General features: G+C 42.0%; 1 protein-coding gene across 1 annotated transcript in view; it reads left to right on the plus strand.

Annotated features, from left to right (window-relative positions):
* Nucleotides 1-22,507, plus strand: part of LOC124795647 (pyrimidine-specific ribonucleoside hydrolase RihA-like) — a 118,208-nt gene that overhangs the window by 62,955 nt on the left and 32,746 nt on the right. The window contains exon 4 of the mRNA XM_047259720.1: nt 19,835-19,951. Within this exon, the coding sequence (XP_047115676.1) occupies nt 19,835-19,951 (117 nt within the window). The remainder of the gene's footprint in view (nt 1-19,834; nt 19,952-22,507) is intronic.

Raw genomic sequence — 22,507 nt, forward strand, 5'->3', positions numbered from 1 at the left:
AGAATCGACCGTAGTCGGCCGATGTGCGGCGAACGACGGAATACAGTTTCCGGGCCCCTCCCCTACAGGTGCATTAAAATAGTTAAAATCACCTAATGTTTGTGGAACACACGCGGCAGGAACGGCGTGTGCCGTCGGAAACAGTCGTAAAGCGGACGCTGGTGGTGTAGGGGGGGTTGGTGCAAAATCCGGAGTTCCGGCAGAAATATGAACTCTCCTGTCTTGAGCGTCCGGCTCGATTTGTACAGTCACTGATTCGGGTGGAAAATTCACACTTGCACTTTGGGAAACCTGTAAACATAGTCACTGGGGTTTGAGCACATTGTGTCGGCTGTTGAGCACTCGGAACATGTGGCTGTGGAATTGTATAAACACTGTCCTGTTGAGTACAGCTAATCGATGTGTTCGGAAACTGCGTAGAGCTATTGCGGACGCCCAGTGGATAATTGTAAAACCATGCCGAAGCGTCCGTTGGAACACTTAGTTGGCACGTGGTCGGTGTAGCAGGCGGCAAGCGCTCCATTGTGTACTGTTCGACGGTATAAGATTTCGTTGTAGCACTCGCGAACAAAATTCGGGGTCACCAGTATGGGTAAGCGTTGTAGGGTTGCCGAATCCAATGATGCACGCTACACCACATGTAATAAACACTATTTTTATTTCTCGTAAGCACACATATACAGTTGTTTACATTCTGAATTCTCGGTACACGTCCGTACGCTTTCGCGCGCGACCACAGACTGGGGCAAAGAGCTTGCCAAAAACAAAGATATTAACCGCGACTTGGTCGATAGTCGCCACAAATGTCTGTGTTAATCTGCCTTAGGTGGACATCAGAGAGTTTACTTTGTCAGAGGTTGTGCATTTGTAACATTTTTGACTGTTTTGATCCTGCAGTCCCCATAGTGTGACACCCCTCTCTCCCCCTCCCCCCATGGAGTACAGTTGATTGGGGGGGGGGGGGGGGGGGGGTAAGCATGTTGAGTCCAGAATGTAATCCTATAAGTGCCAGTGCATGGGGGAGCAACACAGGAGCACTATTCATCAACCGGATGCATGGGTATGGGCACAGCTGGAGGCAACAATGTTTGTTGTTTAATGGTTTAATGCAGGGTGCTGAAAAGGGTTGACGTTCCCCTGGCATGTCCACCACAGTGTCTGGAGTATGTGTGAATGGATCATCATGAGTATTCAGGATGGTTTCAAATGATGAATGGAGGCTACTGTTGGCTTGTCATGCAGTAAAGTGACAAATGTATTGTCTCCCTGTTGGAGAACTTTGAGTGGTCCTGAATATGGGAGTTGCAGTGTTGATCTTATGGTGTTGTCTCTTAACCTTAGGTAGTCACAACATGTGAAGGTATTATGCACAAAAACTTTTGGTACAGCATGTGGTATTGTCTGTAGTGTGCAGATCTGTGAAATGTGTTTACATGCTCTGCTGACTAGTTCCAGTAAGTACAACACGTTTGATGGTTCAACAGGTTTAACAAATTCTGCTGGGAGATGTAAAGCTTCACTGTACAAGACTTCCACTAGTCATGCCTGCAAGTCCTCTTCGAAGGAAGTGCATATGCCCAACACCACAAAAGGAAGTGCATCACACCATTGTCCACCATGGCACATTAAAGCTGCCTTATGAATCCAATGTCACCATTTCACCAACCCATTCCTTTGGAGGATGGTAGGCAGTGGAGCAAAAGCATCTGATGCCACAAAGCCTGCAGAGTTACGTGAACAACACTGACCCAAATTGACAACTCTGACCAGTGATAATCACACCCAGGCAATAAAATCTAGATATCCACAACTGAATGAATGTTTTAGCTGTTAATTCTGTGGTGATTTCTGCCAATGGTGCTGCCTCCACTCACTGTCTCACACAATCAACCACTGAGAGAATATGTCTACAATCATCTTACTCCACAAGGAGCACAATCAAATAAAAGTGAACATGACACACTTCACATACTTCTGTCTTGTGTCCACTTTTTTCGTTACTTCTGGCCTCATGAAACAGATTGTTACCAATTTCGTTGAGGGCCATATCCTGTCCTAGGTGAAACAACTGGTGCAAGTGATTGAAGATGTGTTTCCACATAGTAAAAGGAACCAATGGATGAGCCCTGCCCTGCAAAATGATGCAGCCAATCTGATTCTCCAATCCGGTGAGCAAATGATGTTCAAGCTTAAGGCTGGTGTTCACACTGTGCGAAAGCTCTTGGATTTGTGGGTATCATTCCTGTGCCACTGCAATCTCCTCATAACCTATGTTCTTGTACAATGCATTGATTCATGACAGTCAGCCACAACATTTTTGTCTCCTCTGATATGCTGTCTGTCAGTTGTGAATTGATCGATGTAGTCAAGATTTTGAAATCGTCTTGGTGAAAAGACACTGCCTGAATTTCTTATTGCTTCTGCTGGCAGGCAATGATCTGTATGGGAGCTGCGAGTTGTCTTAATTTATTACTACTTTGTGCTGTTCTAGCCTATTAAAAACCATGTGGAGGAGATCCTCTTGTTCATCTGGGGAAGATGAGAAAACTAGGATGTCATCTAGGTAAACAAATTGGAGTAATAACTTGTCAATGAAGCGCTGCTAGGTCTGTAAAACATTTTCTAACATGTACAGCATAAACAGAAAGGGATGACAGCCATTTTTAGCACATCTTTGCTCAGCACAGGAATCTGCAAATATTCTTTCTTGCAGTTAAGCTGAAAATTGTGGCACCTGCCAATGCATGGGAAAAGTCTTGGATATTCAAGATTGGATATCTTTTGGGTATTGGCTATGCATTCAGAAGCTGACAGGCCAACAAAGTATGTATAAACCACCATGTTTTTGGTATTAAATTTATGGGCAAGGCACATGAACTGTCCAATGACTACACTATTTTTGCACTATTTCCACATGCAGTAACTCATCTGTCAGTTTTTAGCCACATGCAGTCTATGTGGCACTAGGTGCTGCAGTTTAAAATGCACCAGCCATCCTGGTGTAGCGTGTATACAATGCACAGAACTGTGTTTGACTCCCCACTGTGGACCCTGTCCATGTTGCGATTGTTTGATATGAGCATTACGTAATGGGGAGACTTGTACACTTTGAATACATACTGACTGACTTGAATTCTTCTTCTGCTGTCTGTATTTAAGTTTTAAGTGCTGCATTTTCTTCCAATAGTTGAATTCTTTCACAGTTGACTGTTTGGTATCTTGCAGTCATATCCAGCAGTATGAGATTCGGTTTTCCCGCAGGAGGAGAAGCCTGTAGATTCAGTGTGTGAAGTTCTTCTTAGGAACTGGCATATCCATTTACAATTTCACATGAAGTGGTTTGCCTAAGTACTTTTGTCACCGAGTCCAGCACAAGGCGAAAATAGTCAAGGAAATCTGCACCTAAGATTGATTCAGCCACGTCTGCTATTATGAACAGCCATGTACACTTTGTCGCCAGTCAAAAATCTACTATTAATTTAACAGTTCTGAACCGTCGTACTGATATTTCGTTAGCTGCTCTCAGTTGTGTATGTGAAGATACTGCTGTCAATGGTGGAGATCTGCCTGGGATGACACTGCCGATCCTGTATCTGCCAATAACTTTTTCTTTGACATGTGAACAAATACGTGGAGTTGGGCATCGTCTGTAGGAATAGGCAAACTGATGTGGCATTTATCCTCATTGTTTAGGCATCTTCATTTTGTTGGGTGGTCCAGTGCTTCTACTGTGGACCACTGTCAGAGTTTGAGAACTCGCAAGACTTGAACAGTTGCGTGCTCTCCTGCTGAATCATGTATGAAACCAGCAAAAACAAGGCCATGCCCCCACGTCAACTGTCACTCTGTTGTTGTTTACAGTAGGAATGGGGATGAGTTGCATGCATCTGCATTTTGCATCCTGCACTCGGTTGCTGTCAGTGGTGCTTGTGCTTGGTCGGTGTCCAGTGTCATTGTGCGTTCATGGCTACTGTGCGGGGATGGATTGTTTTGAAGTCCAAGGCATTGCTGTGTCTTGAAATTGCTTTTTGTTGTCTGTGTAGGACAGCTTTATGACTGTCTGCCAAATTTAGCTTAATATCAATTGAGACCCATTCCCTCAATATTAGCATTGACTGTAGTGAGGGAGGTAATCTTAATATCCAAACAGACCACAGCACAACATCTGGGATATTGCTACAGTCAACTACCGCTTGCAGATGTCCCCAAAATTGCAAATGTGTTTTTGTGTCAATCTTCTTTTCATACAAAACTTCACTTAGCTGTTTTTCCAGTGTTTTAACGAAGCACTGTAGAAGTGCACCTTTAGCTGCGTTGTATCTGCTGGTAATGTATGGTACACTTTTGACGTCACTGACCACATACATGTACTCAGAGATGTTGCTCAATAATGCTGCAAATTTTGATGTGTCATCTATAATGCCATGGCTCTGTAGGATTTCTTCAGCAATATGGAACCACATGGCTGCCTAGTTGGGTTGGAGAACTAATAGTAGATGAGTTTTGTAACTTTTGCTATTTTGGCATCAAAATAACTGATAATGGCAAAAGTAGAGAGGATATAAAATGTATAATGCAATGATGAGGAAAGCATTTCTGTAGAACAGAGATTAGTCAATATTGAATGTATATTTCAGTATTAGGATGTCTGTTCTGAAGGAATCTGTGTGGAGTTTAGGCTTGTTTGGAAGTGAGATGCAGACAATAAACAGTTCAGGCAAGAAGAGAATAGAAGGTTTTGAAGTGTGATATAACAGAAGAATGCTGAAGATCATGTTTGCCAGTTATATCATGTTTGCCAATGAGGAGATACTGAATAAACTTGGGAAGAAAAGAGATTTGTGGCATAACTTGACAAAACAGGGATCGGTTTGTTGGACACATTCTGAGGTATCAAGGGATCACCAGCTTAGTACTGAAGGAAGTGTGGGGGTAAATACTGTAGGAAGAGACAAAGATATGATTATAGTAAGCTCATTCAAAGGATGTAGGTCACAGTAGCTATTCAGAGATGAACAGGCTTGCCAAGGATAGAGTAGTGTGGAGAGCTGCATCGAATCACTCTTCATACTGAAGATCACAACAATGATGATGATGATGATGACTACAACAACAACAGAATCTGATTACAACAAAGAAGTGGAGAAATTATGTTAAAGTTGCCAGCATATCTTTAATATTTAACTTAAATTTAACCAATTATCAGTGAACTGCACAACGAAGTCACATGTAAAAAAAAAAAAGGGGTTGACTTTGGAGAGGAGCATCATGTTTGGCCTGAAGAAACAGGAAAATGAGTTGCTCATCAGATGTGTTATGAGAAAGATGTGTTCTGCAATTTCTATGTATGTTAGGTTGGTTGGTTGGTTTGTTTGGGGAAGGAGACCAGACAGTGAGGTCATCGGTCTCATCGGATTAGGGAAGGACGGGGAAGGAAGTCGGCCATGCCCTCTGAAAGGAACCATCCCAGCATTTGCCTGGAGCGATTTAGGGAAATCATGGAAAACCTAAATCGGGAAGGCCGGATGCGGGATTGAACCGTCGTCCTCCCGAATGCGAGTCCAGTGTCTAACCACTGCGCCACCTCGCTCGGTTTCTATGTATGTTAATTTGTTGCATAATTTTAGTGCCCATGTTGAAACTTTAATGTGGTTGATCCACAAGTGGTGTAAGAAGTAAAACACAGTGAGGAAGATTGCTGAAATTAGTTGCCTATTCTTAATTTCTTACAATTAACATGATAAAAGCCATTAGGGAAATTTCTGCAAAGCTGCAATTGCAAATCTGGGGATACTAATTGCACAGTTTTGACTCCTATGAGATCTTCAAGAACAAAGCTAAGTATGTTGTGCTCCCTTATTTTCTTGGGATAGAAATGGAGTCCATAGTGCTGAACCCATGTCAGGCATGATGACACATGCAAATTTCAGTGAGACTTTCAGGGGAAGTCACAATTATCCTCTGTAGACTCAGATGGATACAATTCATGACTCACATGTCTTCTTCCCCAAACGTAGCTTGTGCTGTCAAATGAATACTTTGTAATGAATATGTATGTCAACAATATCAAATATACACTCCTGGAAATTGAAATAAGAACACCGTGAATTCATTGTCCCAGGAAGGGGAAACTTTATTGACACATTCCTGGGGTCAGATACATCACATGATCACACTGACAGAACCACAGGCACATAGACACAGGCAACAGAGCATGCACAATGTCGGCACTAGTACAGTGTATATCCACCTTTCGCAGCAATGCAGGCTGCTATTCTCCCATGGAGACGATCGTAGAGATGCTGGATGTAGTCCTGTGGAACGGTTTGCCATGCCATTTCCACCTGGCGCCTCAGTTGGACCAGCGTTCGTGCTGGACGTGCAGACCGCGTGAGACGACGCTTCATCCGGTCCCAAACATGCTCAATGGGGGACAGATCCGGAGATCTTGCTGGCCAGGGTAGTTGACTTACACCTTCTAGAGCACGTTGGGTGGCACGGGATACATGCAGACGTGCATTGTCCTGTTGGAACAGCAAGTTCCCTTGCCGGTCTAGGAATGGTAGAACGATGGGTTCGATGACGGTTTGGATGTACCGTGCACTATTCAGTGTCCCCTCGACGATCACCAGTGGTGTACGGCCAGTGTAGGAGATCGCTCCCCACACCATGATGCCGGGTGTTGGCCGTGTGTGCCTCGGTCGTATGTAGTCCTGATTGTGGCGCTCACCTGCACGGCGCCAAACACGCATACGACCATCATTGGCACCAAGGCAGAAGCGACTCTCATCGCTGAAGACGACACGTCTCCATTCGTCCCTCCATTCACGCCTGTCGCGACACCACTGGAGGCGGGCTGCACGATGTTAGGGTGTGAGCGGAAGACGGCCTAACGGTGTGCGGGACCATAGCCCAGCTTCATGGAGACGGTTGCGAATGGTCCTCGCCGATACCCCAGGAGCAACAGTGTCCCTAATTTGCTGGGAAGTGGCGGTGCGGTCCCCTTCGGCACTGCGTAGGATCCTACGGTCTTGGCGTGCATCCGTGCGTCGCTGCGGTCCGGTCCCAGGTCGACGGGCACGTGCACCTTCCGCCGACCACTGGCGACAACATCGATGTACTGTGGAGACCTCACGCCCCACGTGTTGAGCAATTCGGCGGTACGTCCACCTGGCCTCCCGCATGCCCACTATACGCCCTCGCTCAAAGTCCGTCAACTGCACATACGGTTCACGTCCACGCTGTCGCGGCATGCTACCAGTGTTAAAGACTGCGATGGAGCTCCGTATGCCACGGCAAACTGGCTGACACTGACGGCGACGGTGCACAAATGCTGCGCAACTAGCGCCATTCGACGGCCAACACCGCGGTTCCTGGTGTGTCCGCTGTGCCGTGCGTGTGATCATTGCTTGTACAGCCCTCTCGCAGTGTCCGGAGCAAGTATGGTGGGTCTGACACACCGGTGTGAATGTGTTCTTTTTTCCATTTCCAGGAGTGTATGTTGCTGTTACAGACTTCAGTCTGAAGGCAGGTTTGATGCAGCTCTTTGCGTTAGTCTATCCTGAGCCAATCCCTTCATCTCTGAATAACTACTGCAACTTACATCCATTTGAATCTGCTTACTGTATTTGTCTCTTTGTCTCCCTTTACAGTTTTTAACTCCACATTGTCCTCCAGTACTAAACTGATGATTCCTTGATGTCTCAGAATGTGCCCTATCAACCAATACTTTCGTTTGGTCAGTTTATGACACAAATTTATTTTCTTCCCAGTTTCAGTTCTCCTTTATTAGTTAGACAACCTACCCATTTAATGTTCAGCATTCTCCTGTAACAGCACATTTCAAAAACTTATATTCTTTTCCCGTCTCAACTACACGTCATCCATATTTCATTTCTGAATAAGGCTGCAGTCCAGAAATATACATTCAGAAATGACTTCTTAAATGTTAAATTTATATTGTATGTTAACAAACTCAGCCTTCTTGGTAATTTTTGCTTATTATCACCAGTCTAAATTTTCTATCCTCTCAATTTCAGCCATTACCAGTTATTTTTCTGCCCCAACTCTGCATGTACTGCCAAAACTCATTTACTGTTTTTACTGTCTCATTTTGTAATCTAATTCTCTCAGCATCAGGAAATTTAATTCAACTACACTGTATTTGCTCATTGTATAGGTTGAATAGCATCAGGAACAAGATAAACTACCTTTTCAACCACTGCTTAACTTTCTTCATGTTCTTCAGTTTTTATACCTGCAGTCTGGATGCTGCACAAGCTGCAGGTTGCCTTTTGCTCCATTTATTTTGTCCCTGTTACCTGCAGAATTTCAGAAAGTGTAGTACAACCAACAATGTCAAAAGCTTTCTCTATATCTACAAATGTTATAAATGTGGAGTTACCTTTCTTTAAACTAACGTCTAAGAGAAATCTTAGAGTCAGTATTGTCTTGTGGGTTCCTACATTTCCCTAGAACCCAAAATGATCTTTCCTGAGGTCAGCATCTACCAGTTTTTCCATCCTTCCATAAATAATTTGTGTCAATATTTTGCAAGCATAATTTATTAAACTGATAGTTCAATGGTATTCATACCTGTCAGCACTGGAATTGGAATTATTACACTCTTCTTGAAATCCGAGGGAATTTCACCTTGTCTCATGTAACTTGTATACCAAGTAGAATAGTTTTATCATGGCTTGCTCTCTCAAGGATCTCAATAATTCTCAAGGAATGTCATTTACTCCAGGGGCTTTGTTTCCACTTAGGTGTTTCAGTGGTACACAGGTACAAAATTTATTCATTACTTTTACAATCCTAGTTCCGACCTAGTACACAGACACAGCCAGGGTATATTTATATTTCATTAAATGTGTTAACACCTCACAGAATACAGAAATTAGTAGTTAACATAAGGAATGCTTGAAACACACATGGCGGAATCAACCTAAATCACTACATGCTGTATTGCACTACTAGATAGGAAACTGATTCTTAGTGCGCCTATAAGCAATTGTAGTGTTATTCTGGGAAAGCCCACTTCCCACACCACAAGCACTGCTCACTCTCCAATTGGCAGACTGATTATAACTGTCACTGAAGGAACCAACACATTCAAAATGGCTCTGAGCGCTGTGGGACGTAACATCTGAGGTCATCAGTCCCCTAGAACTTAGAACTACTTAAACCTAACTAAACTAAGGACATCACACACATCCATGCCTGAAGCAGGATTCAAACCTGCAACCATAGTGGTCACGCGGTTCCGGACTGAAGCGTCTAAAACTGCTTGGCCACAACGGCTGGCTCCAACACATTCAAGTTACAAGTTACACCTGCCCAGTTGGGCTATTGGTGAGTCACAGCTGCCGCATGGGATGGTTGGGATGGAATGTTCAGAAGGAACAAAGACACTACAGGTGCATAAGTAACATCCAATGTTTTGTGGCTGCAGAGTGTAGTGGCTGCAATGGAATGTTCTGAAGGAACAACAGCGTTGGAAGAACACAATCGCTGACCACAATCGCCCACCCCTAATACAAATTACTTGGAGAGCAATTCTATTTGCTACTTTGTGTGAGGCAGAAGGGACGTATTCAGCCTTACTCATGTATTCATAATAGAAATAGACCACTACTTTTGAACACTATGCAGAACTTTTATTATTGAAACACAGAGATGACAAACACTTAAAATTTTCCATTCAATAAAAACTTAAATTTTGACAGTCACATAATATTAGTAGTGTGTGTAGTATAGTGTGAATAAACTTATTTAATCAACAGTGCAAGAGACTGTGATGATTTAATGACAAGAGATTCTACAAAATTTGAAGAATATTTTACAGTATGAATAATACTCTTAACTACTTTGTCTACCAAGAGTGAGAGAACTATAGTTTTTTTTAAATGAATGAGGTCCTGTCTTATCTTTCCAGTCTCCCACCACCTCCCAAAGTCCCACAGTCTGGCCACAGAGGAGCATTCCCCTTGTAACTCAGTACCATCCGGGACTGGAGCTACTGAATTACATTTTCCGCCAGGGTTTTGATTACCCTGAAATGAGAAATGTTCTGCCCACTATCCTTCCCACCCCTTCTACCGTGGTATTCCGCTATCCTCTGAACCTACACAATATAGTCATCCATCCTTACATTACCCCTGCTCCCAATCCCTTACCTCATGGCTCATACCCCTGTAATAGATCTAAATGCAAGACCTGTCCCATACATCCTTCTACCACCACCTACTCCAGTCCAGTCACTAACATCACCTTCCCATCAAAGGCACCTATCCCACCAAAGGCAGAGCTACCTGTGAAACCAGTCATGTGATTCACAAGCTAAGCTGCAACCTCTGTGCTGCATTCTATGTAGGCATGACAATGAACAAGCTGTCTGTCCGCATGAATGGCCACCAACAAACTGTGGCTAAGAAACAAGTGGACCACCCTGTTGCTGAACACGCTGCCAAACATGATATCCCTCATCTTAATGACTGCTTCACAGCCTGTGCCATATGGATCCTTCCCACCAACACCAGCTTTTCTGAATGTGGGAACTTTCCCTGCAATACATCCTATCTTCCCGTAAGCCTCCTGGCCTCAAACTTCATTAGTCACTGTCCTCACCCATCCAGCTCCCTCCCTGTTCCCATTCCAGCACTATACAGCCATCATTTCACTGCCACACCCAGTCTTTTAATTTCTTTTATTTCTTTTTTTTCCGCTACTTACCCCCTCCCCCCTCCACACCTTCTCTCCTGCCCTCCGTCTAAACTGCAGCACTTGACTGTCCGCCACTCCCACCATACTATCCCTCCCCCTCCCTGCCCCAGCCTCCTCCTTACCCCAATCCAGTCGCCACTCCCATCATGCACTGGTGCTGCTGTTCGCAGTGTGGTCTCAGCTCTCTGAGACTGCAGATGTGTGTGCAAGTTGCGTTTATGTGAGTGTGTGTGTGCTTGTGTGTATCTACTGCTGACAAAGGTCTTAATGGCCGAAAGCTTTAACTGTGTGAATCTTTTTATTGTGCCTATCGCGACTCAGCATCTCCGCTATATGGTGAGTAGCAACTTTCCTTCTCTGGTATTGTTACATTCCATCCTGGATTTTCCATTGTTTGATTCATATAGAGGGAAATACATTCATAAAATGCAATACCAGCCCGCTAGGTACTGTAATACTGCATTATTGTGTTAAAACATGGGCCATTACTTTTTCTTGTGTACATTAATGATCTCTCATCAGTTACACTGCCAGAAGCAGAGTTCGTTTTGTTTGCAGATGACACAAGTATTGTAATAAATAGTATGTTGAATGTAGTTCTAGAAAGATCTGCTAATGATATTTTCATGGATATTAATAAATGGTTTAAAGCCAATTCACTGACATTAAACTTCGAAAAGACTCGCTATATGCAATTCAGAACCTGTAAGAGGTTTCCACCCAGCATAAGCATAAAGTATGAAGAAGAGCAGATAGAAGAGGTTGACAGTCTTAAATTCCTGGGATTGCAACTTGATAATAAATTCAGTTGGGAGGAGCACACCACAGAACTGCAGAAACGCCTTAACAAATCTGTATTTACAATTCGAGTGTTAGCTAACATAGGCAACATAAAAATGAAAAAGCTTGCATATTTTGCCTACTTTCATTCCATAATGTCATATGGTATAATACAGGGTGATTCAAAAAGAATACCACAACTTAAGGAATTTAAAACTCTGCAAAGACAAAAGGCAGAGCTAAGCACTATCTGTCGGCGAATTAAGGGAGCTATAAAGTTTCATTTAGTTGTACATTTGTTCGCTTGAGGCACTGTTGACTAGGCGTCAGCGTCAGTTGATGCTAAGATGGCGACCGCTCAACAGAAAGCTTTTTGTGTTATTGAGTACGGCAGAAGTGAATCGACGACAGTTGTTCAGCGTGCATTTCGAACGAAGTATGGTGTTAAACCTCCGGTTAGGTGGTGTATTAAACGTTGGTATAAACAGTTTACAGAGAATGGGTGTTTGTGCAAAGGGAAAAGTTCTGGACGGCCGAGACAGAGCACTTTATCACTGGCCTCCAAGAAGCCCTGATCTTACCCCCTGCGATTTTTTCTTATGGGGGTATGTTAAGGATATGGTGTTTCGGCCACCTCTCCCAGCCACCATTGATGATTTGAAATGAGAAATAACAGCAGCTATCCAAACTGTTACGCCTGATATGCTACAGAGAGTGTGGAACGAGTTGGAGTATTGGGTTGATATTGCTCGTGTGTCTGGAAGGGACCATATTGAACATCTCTGAACTTGTTTTTGAGTGAAAAAAAAACCTTTTTAAATACTCTTTGTAATGATGTATAACAGAAGGTTATATTATGTTTCTTTCATTAAATACACATTTTTAAAGTTGTGGTATTTTTTTTGAATCACCCTGTATTTTGGGGTAACTCTTCAAGTCAAACAAAAGTTTTCTGAGTCCAAAAGCATGTAATACATATTATTTGTGGAATAAATTCACAGACGTCCTGTAGAAACCTCTTCAAAGAACTGGGTATACTAACTACTGCCTCACAGTATATTTACTCCTTAATGAAATTTGTCCTAAATAATATATCTCTTTCTCCAACAAACAGCTCAGTTCATACATACAATACCAGGAACAAAAATGATCTGCACAAGGACTTAAAAGCACTTACTTTAGTTCAAAAAGGGGTCCACTACTCAGGAACAATCATCTTCAATAATTTGCCAGCAAACAAAAAATTTAGCTACAAATAAAGATCAGTTTAAAAGGAGCCTGAAAGACTTACTAGTGGCCAACTCCTTCTACTCCAATGACAAATTTTTTAATAGAAACAAGTGATGTATTGTATATACTCATACTATTAGTATCGTTATTTCAGATTTAAAAAAATGATGTATGGTATATACTCATACTATTAGTATTGTTATTTCAGCTTTTTTTTCTTTTTTTTTAAACCAACTGACATGTTTCACATCCATGAGGATCTCCTCAGCACGGATCTATGAAACAAGAAACTAATCTAATCAATCTCTAATCATGACATTAGCTTGGATAATCTTAAGTTCTGCATCTAGATATCCACTTAAAACATGGACACATTCTCTGCATTCTGATAATGAACAACATATGACTACATAGATTATCTTTTCATATATGACCTCACAATGCATTAAAAAGGTACCCTACCAATGACAAGAATTTTATAGCTTACAGCCAAAGCCTTCTTTGGAAAAGGAAACCCCCCCCCCACACACACACACACATTCATTCGCACAAGAAAGTATACCTAATGCAAACATGACCACTATCTCCAGTAGCTCAGATCGGAATGCTGATCACGGTATGATAGACACGGAAGGCACTATCGGCACAATATCTGATTGCATGAAAACCAAATGTGAACTGATGTCGAAAAAGTCAGTGTGGGGTCAGCATGCGAGTCCATTAATTAAGGCTCTGATGGTGGCCATTATTGAGTCCCAGTAACTGTATTTTGTGATGCGACATTTGTGCTCCTTACTGCTCCATATTCCACACAGTTTTTAGATGAAGCCAATGGCTGCACTACACTGCAGTCAATGTTGATGAATTAATAGCCACAGAGTCAAGAGGAACTATCCATTGTTAATTTGCTATAGCATGGAAAACAACAATATTTCATAAATAATGGGGCATTCTCTGTTTTGGGGGCACCATTGTGGAAGTACACCTCTGCACAGTAGAAAGTGGCATGTAAGTAACACATAAACACCAATGTGTCTAAATAAACATTTATTAACTTCATACAATCCACCACATAACATCACTTGATGCGAACTGGCATCCAGGGTGCAGAGGATCCATGCCCACGCTAAGCAGCACTAGTCAGCAATTCCCTTTGTCTCAATGTCTCCATAATTGTAAAAAATTGCTACTTGATCTCTTTGGAAGTCTTTGTGGACACAACACACGACATAGATAAATCCATGGATGCCTTCAAAATAGAGATTTATCAATTGACAATTATTTTGTGTCCTCTTGCTTTGTTGTCTTAACCGCAGATCATTTTTTACTGTGAGGTGGGTTGAAATCAACATTATCAGAAAGCTTTTCACAGTTGTTTTCAAGATTCAGTACATCTTTTGCAAACAGATGTAGTGGTGTATCAGTCTTTCCTGTCACTTCAAATCCTTTTGAAAGTTTATTTTCACTCCACAGAATAAGGTATTGATGTTCTTGACCTTTGTGCAATGTCAATGATATGCTCCCAGCTCCAACCATCCTGTAACTCATAGGCCCAGCACTGGTCGTACCTTTCCATTTAACTCAGGCAGTACAACCATTATTGGATTCACAGAATAGTTCAGAGCTGCACGACAACTGAAACTCCTACCATTCCAACTTGATGAAGTGCCATTGTGTTTCACAATGGCTGAGTGTACATTCACTTCACTAGGCACTTCCAATGACATTTCAAAATTTGTGTGTTAATCCAGAATCTCGAGGAACATGCAGAACTAATAAGTGATATTATCCTTTCCCCTTCACCACACAACAAGTGCGATGAAGCAAAAACAGCATTATTACAATGACTTGCCCCCACTTCTGAACAACAGGTGTGGCAAGTCATTTATGAGGAACAGCTCACCAAGAAAATGCCTTCACAATTCTGGAGTCATCTACATTTGCTAGTCAATCTCACACTAACACTAGACTCAACCCTTTGGACATTATGGATTGTGAAACTTCCATCCCAGCTACAGCTCACAATTACTGTGGTGCACGAGTTAGAGCCACTCAGAAGGAAGTTGGTACTAGCATACAGATTATATTCAGTGGCTCAACACAGGCAGAACATTAATTTTGGCACTCCTGCCTCCTCTGCTCAGTCAGTTGGCACATGCTCCAAAAAATCAGGCTGCTTCCTGACCTCATGCTAAGCTAATGTTGTGAACTCCCTGCCAAGTCACCAGGCATCCAATCCATGACACAGCTGGTCACTGAGTGATTTATTTGGTTGGACGTTAAACACAACTGCTGCGACTGGATGAGCATGTGCCTCAACTGTCAATGAAGCAAGATGGGCTGAAACACACAGGCATCACTTGGCAGTTTCGAAATACAACATGGGTGCTTCTGTGACTTATACCTAGACCTTGCAGGACCTCTACCACAGTCAGAGGGCTACAGATATCTCCTACCCATGACTGACAGACTTTCACACTGTGTAGAAGCTGTTCCTAACTTCTGTAGCACCTCTCACCATCATACCATGGCACCGCACAATGAAGACAGCTCTTATGTGCCTCAGGGGCACATGGATGGAAGCTCTCCTATGTGTTCTCCTTGTCCCAACCCACTGGATCTTCCCTTGATAGTGCAACATGTGAAGAATCACACTAGAAATTCAATGGTACCTCATCTGTTTGCACAGCCCCCAAACTATTCACACAAAAGAGACTGCTGAAGTGCACACACATCATGCTATGTGATGATACAGTATGAACAGCATTATGACCATCCTACAACAGCCCATTCCAAGTGGCCAGACTGGGACCTCACATGTTTGATACTGAGGTCAACAGAAGCACCAAGGCAGTCTCAATCAACACACTGAAACTAGCATGGACTCTTATCAGCAAAGACAACATGAATAACCTACAGAATCATGACGACCTGGACGTCCCTCATCTGAGTAAATCATGTCCTGTGCAACTAGAAATAATCATGACTGATGTAAGAGACTTTCATCTGGAAGAAACAGCAGTCAATTTGGTCAACAGTAACCTACACTTACAAGCAAAACACACAGCTCCATAGATCACATCAAAGGCAATCGCTACCACCTCCTTCGGACCATCCGCATGCCAGTGATGATGGATTTCACAGCAGTGTTGTCACAACTCTCGCTTGTCAGCAACCTATCAGCCTGCCCCTTAATACCATGACCAGTTTGTCTCGCCTGAACACACTCCTGAATCACACCACATCAGCCAACAATTCAGTGCTGCTCTCAAAGTGGAAGAGCCACTCCCTCTTCCCACTACGGTTAGCCATATCACCATCCTCTTGGGTTTGATCTGTACCAGATGTTCACCATCCGTGCACTACAGCAAGCGCCAATGATCATCAGCTTGCATACCTCACAGACAATGGTTTTCCAGCCTCCAGTGCTTTTCACTCCAGGTGGAGGGGGAAGGGTTCTGTGGGGAAGTCAAGACAAAGAGAATCACTGACTAGCACTGTGAAGTGGAGGTGAGGATTCTCTGCAGCCTGGACGCTAGTTCATACAAAGCAATGTTAGATGGTGGATGCCTCCTGTTTTGTCAAAGTTAACAAATGTTTATTAAGACATATCAGTTTTTGTGTGTTACTTACACATCACATTGTAGTGTACGGAGGTATACGAGGTATACTTCCAGGCAATAATGCTTAGTTTTTCACCAGAAACCTCTTCAGTTATTGTTATTAGGATATTGTACTATCTCTCAGTCATTCACGACAATGAATAGAACCATACTTTTATTTTACTGAAAATTAATCATAAATGTACGAGGGTTGGAACTATAATAGTGACAACTATCTATTTACAGCTCATACAAAATATATATGTGTTTCAAAGTTTTATTTACCTTCAAAGTAGTCACCAACATTGTGTATAGCCTGTTGCCAGTGATGTAGAAGTCATAGGATACTCTTAGCAGTGCCAGTTGTGTTGACAGTTCGAGCGGTGCGGTCTATTGCCCGACGAATTTGTAGCAGTTCTGGAGCAAATGCCGTGAAGTGTTTCCTTCAGTTTAGAAATCAAGTTGAACTCATGAGGACTTAAGTCAGGGGAGTGCAGTAGGCAGTATAGCACTTAGCAGCCCCATCAGTCAAACAAATCAGTAACAGCTTGCACTGTACGTGCTTGAGCATTGTCCAACAAAATGATGGTCAGGTGCTGCAGAAAGTGTCATCACTTCTGTCTCTATGCTGTTCATTTTTGGAACACAACCTACAACCAGCTTAGAGACAGAAGTGATGACAATTTCTGCAGGACCTGACCATCATTTTGCAGGACAATGCTCAAGCACGTACAGTGCAAGCTGTTACTGATTTGTTTGACTGATGGGGATGCTAAGTGCTATACCACCTACTTCACTCCCCTCACTTAAGCCCTCATGAGTTCAACTCAATTTCTAAACTGAAGGAAACACTTCATGGCATTCGCTTCAGAACTGCTAATAATTCATCGGGCAGTAGACCGTGCTATTTGAACTGTCAACACAACTGGCATTGCTAAGAGTATCCTACAACTTCCACATCACTGGCAATGGGTTATACACGATGCTGGTAACTACTTTGAAGGTTAGTAAAACTTTGAAACATGTATCTATTTTTTATGAGCTGTAAATAAATAGTTGCCACTATTAAAGTTCCAATCCTTGTAGTAAGTTAAAATATATAAAAAGTTTGAAAGACTGCATCTCTGTAAGTGATATCACCCCACACATGTTGCATAGTGTCAACTGCATGGTTTGTCAGCATACATAGCAGCTTAAGGAGGTAATACCTGTATACAAATAAAAGTTACAAATTTTAAATGCTAAGCTTTTTAAAGAGATGTGGATAATTCTAAATTTTCATCACATACTTTTATGGACTGTAGTGGAGACCAAGCAACTCTTTAAATAAGAACTCATACCTGAAAGCATTCCATTTCTGTATTACAAGATCATGTAAAATAAAGTGGTCGAAATAATATACAGATCATTTTTTTCTCCAAAAATTTAGACGTCATATATATGAAGATGGTATATGTTCTTTCGGACATGTCTGAAAGAACAGATACCATTGTTGACCATGCAGCTCGTTCATATATAAGGCTCACCAGCCATTTGACCATCTTCTTCTATGCAGATGCACAAACAGTGCCCGAACTCTTACAGGAATCGGCAGTAAGGCCACGAGTAATGAGTACAATGGGCAGGGGCACTATGCATATAGTGCAGGACAATAAGTTGCGAATGTGGGTCTCACGGGAGGCATGCCAGAGATAAGTCCCTGCAGTTGCACTATCCTCTGTGTCCTCGGTGGCTCAGATGGATAGAGCATTTGCCATGTAAGCAGGAGATCCCGGCTTCGAGTCCCGGTCAGGGCACACATTTTCAACTGTCCCCGCTGATTTATATCAATGCCTGTATGCTGACAGGGGTATTCATTTCATTGTAATTTCAATTTAGACTCTGTCTTCCTTCCTTTACTATTATTGGAACCCAGGGTGATATAATCTTCACAGCAAAGATTTCCTTAAGACATAAAAAAGGAAGTACATACCTCTAAATTTCTCACACTATTGGATCTGATTCTTTTTTGCCACTTTCTATGATGTAAATAATGTATTAAATTACTTATGCACTTCTCTTTGTGAGGACTAAATGTGGAAACACGTGCCCTGTGTTTCACTTTTATCACACTGAACAGCACACCAAAGGTCACACACCACTGCCTGCCACTGGTAATTTAACTATCATTGAAGCTGGACAGTAGTCTGTGAAGCATACAAGAGTAGGTTACAGAAGTTCCTTTTCTTCACTAATGACTCATTCCCTTTCCCGATATGTTTTTTCATAATGAGAACTACATAACACAATATACATCTACATATATTCTCTGCAAGTGCATAGCAAAGGGTACTTGCATGATACCACACATTAGGATTTCTTCCCCATCCAGCTGCAAATGGAGTGTGGGGAGAATGACTGTTTAAATGCCTCTGTGCATACTGTAATTAGTCTAATCTTGTCTTAGCAATCCTTACATAAATGATATAAGCAGGTTGAACAACATCTCTAGATTCTTCACTTAATACTGTTTTTCAAAACTTTGTAAGTAGGTTTTGGTGGGATAACTGGCACCTATCTTTAAGCAACAGTCAATTCTGGTTTTTCAGCATATGTGTTTAAAATCAATGACTTCCGTGTCACCATAGCTGTTCATGACCATCCACTCTTCTTGATGCTGACTGTAAAAGAATGTTATGCTGGTATTCAGTAACCATATCTATGAAGCTTACTTCTGTACATCATTTCATTACTATTCAGAAGATATCTCTCAATTTCCAGATATATGATTCTTGAGTCCAGAGAGGGAAATAGATTTTCTCATGAGTTGCTAGATCTGAAGCTCTAACACAAGGTACATCATGAATGTTGTGTGTGTTCATAATTCAAAAACCTTATAAATCATGGAACAAATGGTGTCTTCACACATGAAACACCTACATTAAACCTGCTTGCCTGAAAAAGTGAAACAAATACTTGAGTGGAATATGACATAATTGTTACTTTGGAGAATGCTGTAATAAAAAAATTATTTATTTCTTTTCTCTTTTGCTGAACCAGATGAAAAGTGTATGTGCTACCACGTTACAAGGTTCCTTATGCTGTGGCACACTGATCTGAGGATGGCTCTAGTGACAGCTGGCTCAAATGGCTCTGAGCACTATGGGACTCAACTACTGTGGTCATAAGTCCCCTAGAATTTATAACTACTTAAACCTAACTGACCTAAGGACATCACACACATCCATGCCCGAGGCAGGATTTGTGACAGCTGAAACCAATAATTCCAAAAGTAAAACTATTAATCATTGTCTAGTTAAATAAATGAATAAAAAATAATCAAAATATATTTTTCATTTAGAGTTCTTTCTTTAGTTTCAGTATGTGACATCTTCATCTGTTTTTTATTGTTAATTGCTGCAATTCTGTGCTGCTTTTCTCTCTTTGTGTATTCAAAAGCTTACTTGAATGAATAAGTTAAAATGGCTGTTTTATGATTTCATTGAAACTGTTCACAGGGAACATCACACTACTGGCATTAGCACCTCTGACCAACATTGCTTTAGCGATACGAAAGGATCCTAGTTTTATTCAAAATGTGAAACAAGTGGCTGTTTTGGGAGGCAGTGTTGAGGGTAAGATATAAAGAATTTGTATTTAAAGTACAACAGACAATTATGAAATAGTTGTAATTAGTACAGGTGTTGTACTAAAGCCAACAATAGCACGAAAATTTTAACAATCCTCAGATTTACACCCTTTTTCTTAAGGAATTAAGCAAAACAGGAAAGAGAGCAGCAAAGTAAGAAAATAGTTAAGGATAAGTCACACAAAACTGGCATTTAAGTAGCGACATATATATGAAACACACTGCACAAGGTTTAAGTTTGGAAAAAATAAAGCTAAGTTCTTTACAAATAGTGTGAGGATACATCATCATTCACTGTAAAGAGGAAGCAATGAGTAACATACAAGCATATAAAAGGGAAGCTTAAACACAAGGCATGTGCAGAAAGTAAGTACCATTTTGGAAAAAATAAAAAACTCATAAAAACATTTTGACTTGCAGTCAGACACAACAAAAAGACACTTATACATTAGCTTTTGTCCAAAGCCTTCTGCAGAAAACAAAACACACACACATTCATTCACACACTGTGAGCATACCTCTTGCACACATGTCTGCCATGTCTGGCAGCTTGGGCTGGAATGCCAGAGATAGTGGTCATGTGTGTGTGAGATGTGCTTGCTTGTGTGAATGAATGTGTGTGTGTTTCCTTTTTCTGAAAAAGGCTTTGGCCAAAAACCAATATGTAAGTGTCTCTTTGTTGCGCCTGTCCACAACTCAGTGTGCCATCTTTATGGTCAGTAGCGATTTATCTTTTCCTTATATTGCTGATATTCCAACTAAGATTTTGCATTGTTTAATAAAAACATCTTTTCAAATAAAAATTTATTTCTACAAGAGAGAGCATTTCTTAAACTATTTTTCTACATATCTGCCACCATTGTTCAGACATGTGCCACAGTGGGGAATCAACTTATCTATACCCTCTTCATAGAAAGGTGTCACCAGTAAGACAGTTGCTGCTGCAGTAAGACAGTTGCTGCTGAACTCAATTTTTGCATTGCCATCACTGTTAAAGTGCCTTCCTCCAAAATCACGCTTCGAATACAAGAATAAGTGGTAGTCAGAAGGTGCAAGATCAGAGCTGTGTGGTAGGTGAATGAACAGTTCCCAACTGAATTGCAGACGAAAGTTTTGAGTGACACCAGTAGAATGGTGATGGGCTTTGTCATAAAGCAACACAATGTCTTGACTGAACGTTCTATGCCTTTGTTTTGAACTGCATGCTGAGGTTTTGTCAGTGTTTCACAGAATCATACAGAATTGATAGTTTCACCTCTGCAAAAGAACTCAGCAAACAGAAAAGTCACAAAAAATGGTATTCAATAGTAGCTGTCTTCACAGGCAGCATCTTTCTATGAAAAAGACAATGAAAAGTCAATTTCCTGCTACGACAAATGTTTCAGCAATGGTGACAACTACACACATCAAAAACAGTTTTGCATCACCCCGGTTTCCAGAACTCCTGAAGATAGGTGTTGACTGTGGATATTGTATCACAGACACAGTCCCTTTGACTGTTCAGAGATGTTACTAAACCTACCCAAAGATGTAAACAACCATGCATGAGTGGTGCCGATTAGACGGAGGGCGTCTGGCAGCTGATCAGTTCCAGTCATTCCACCAGGAAGGAGGTACACAGCTCGTGTTGTCTGTATTATAGCCATGCCTAGATGGTCAATACAGCAGTCTGATCACATCCACATTGTCAGGAAGGGCTCTCAACAAGGGAAGTGCCCAGGCATCTCGGAGTGAACCAAAGCGATGTTGTTTGAACATGGAGGAGATACAAAGAGACAGGAACTGTCGATGATATGGCTCGTTCAGGCCACCCAAGGGCTACTACTGCAGTGGATGACCACTATTTATAGATTGTGGCTTGGAGGAATTCTGAAAGCAATGCCACCATGTTGAATAATGCTTTTTGTGCAGCCACAGGACGTCGTGTTATGACTCAAACTGTGAGCAACGGGCTGCATTATGTGCAGCTTCACTCCCGACGTCCATGGCGAGGTCCATCTTTGCAACCATGACACCATGCAGTGTGGTACCGATGGGCCCAACAACATGCCGAATGGACCACTCAGGATTGGCATCATGTTCTCCTCACCAATGAGTGTCGCATATACCTTCAACCAGACAATCATTGGAGACATGTTAGGAGGCAACCCGGTCAGGCTGAATGCCTTAGACACACTGTCCAGCAAGTGCAGCAAGATGGAGGTTCCCCGCTGTTTCAGGGTGGCATTATGTGGGGCTGACATATGCCGCTGGTGGTCATGGAAGGCACCGTAACGGCTGAAAGATACATGAATGCCATCCTCCAACCAATACTGCAACTATATTGGCAACATATTGGCGAGGCATTAGTCTTCATGGATGACAATTCATGCTCCCATCATGCAGATCTTGTGAATGACTTCCTTCAGGATAACAACATCGTTCAACTGGAGTGGCCAGCATGTTCTCCAGACATGAACATTATCTAACATTCCTGGGATAGATTAAAAAGGGCTGTTTATGGACGACGTGGCCCACCAACCACACTGAGGGATCTATGCTG

Source organism: Schistocerca piceifrons, chromosome 4 (assembly GCF_021461385.2).
Source record: "Schistocerca piceifrons isolate TAMUIC-IGC-003096 chromosome 4, iqSchPice1.1, whole genome shotgun sequence".
NCBI lineage: Eukaryota > Metazoa > Arthropoda > Insecta > Orthoptera > Acrididae > Schistocerca > Schistocerca piceifrons.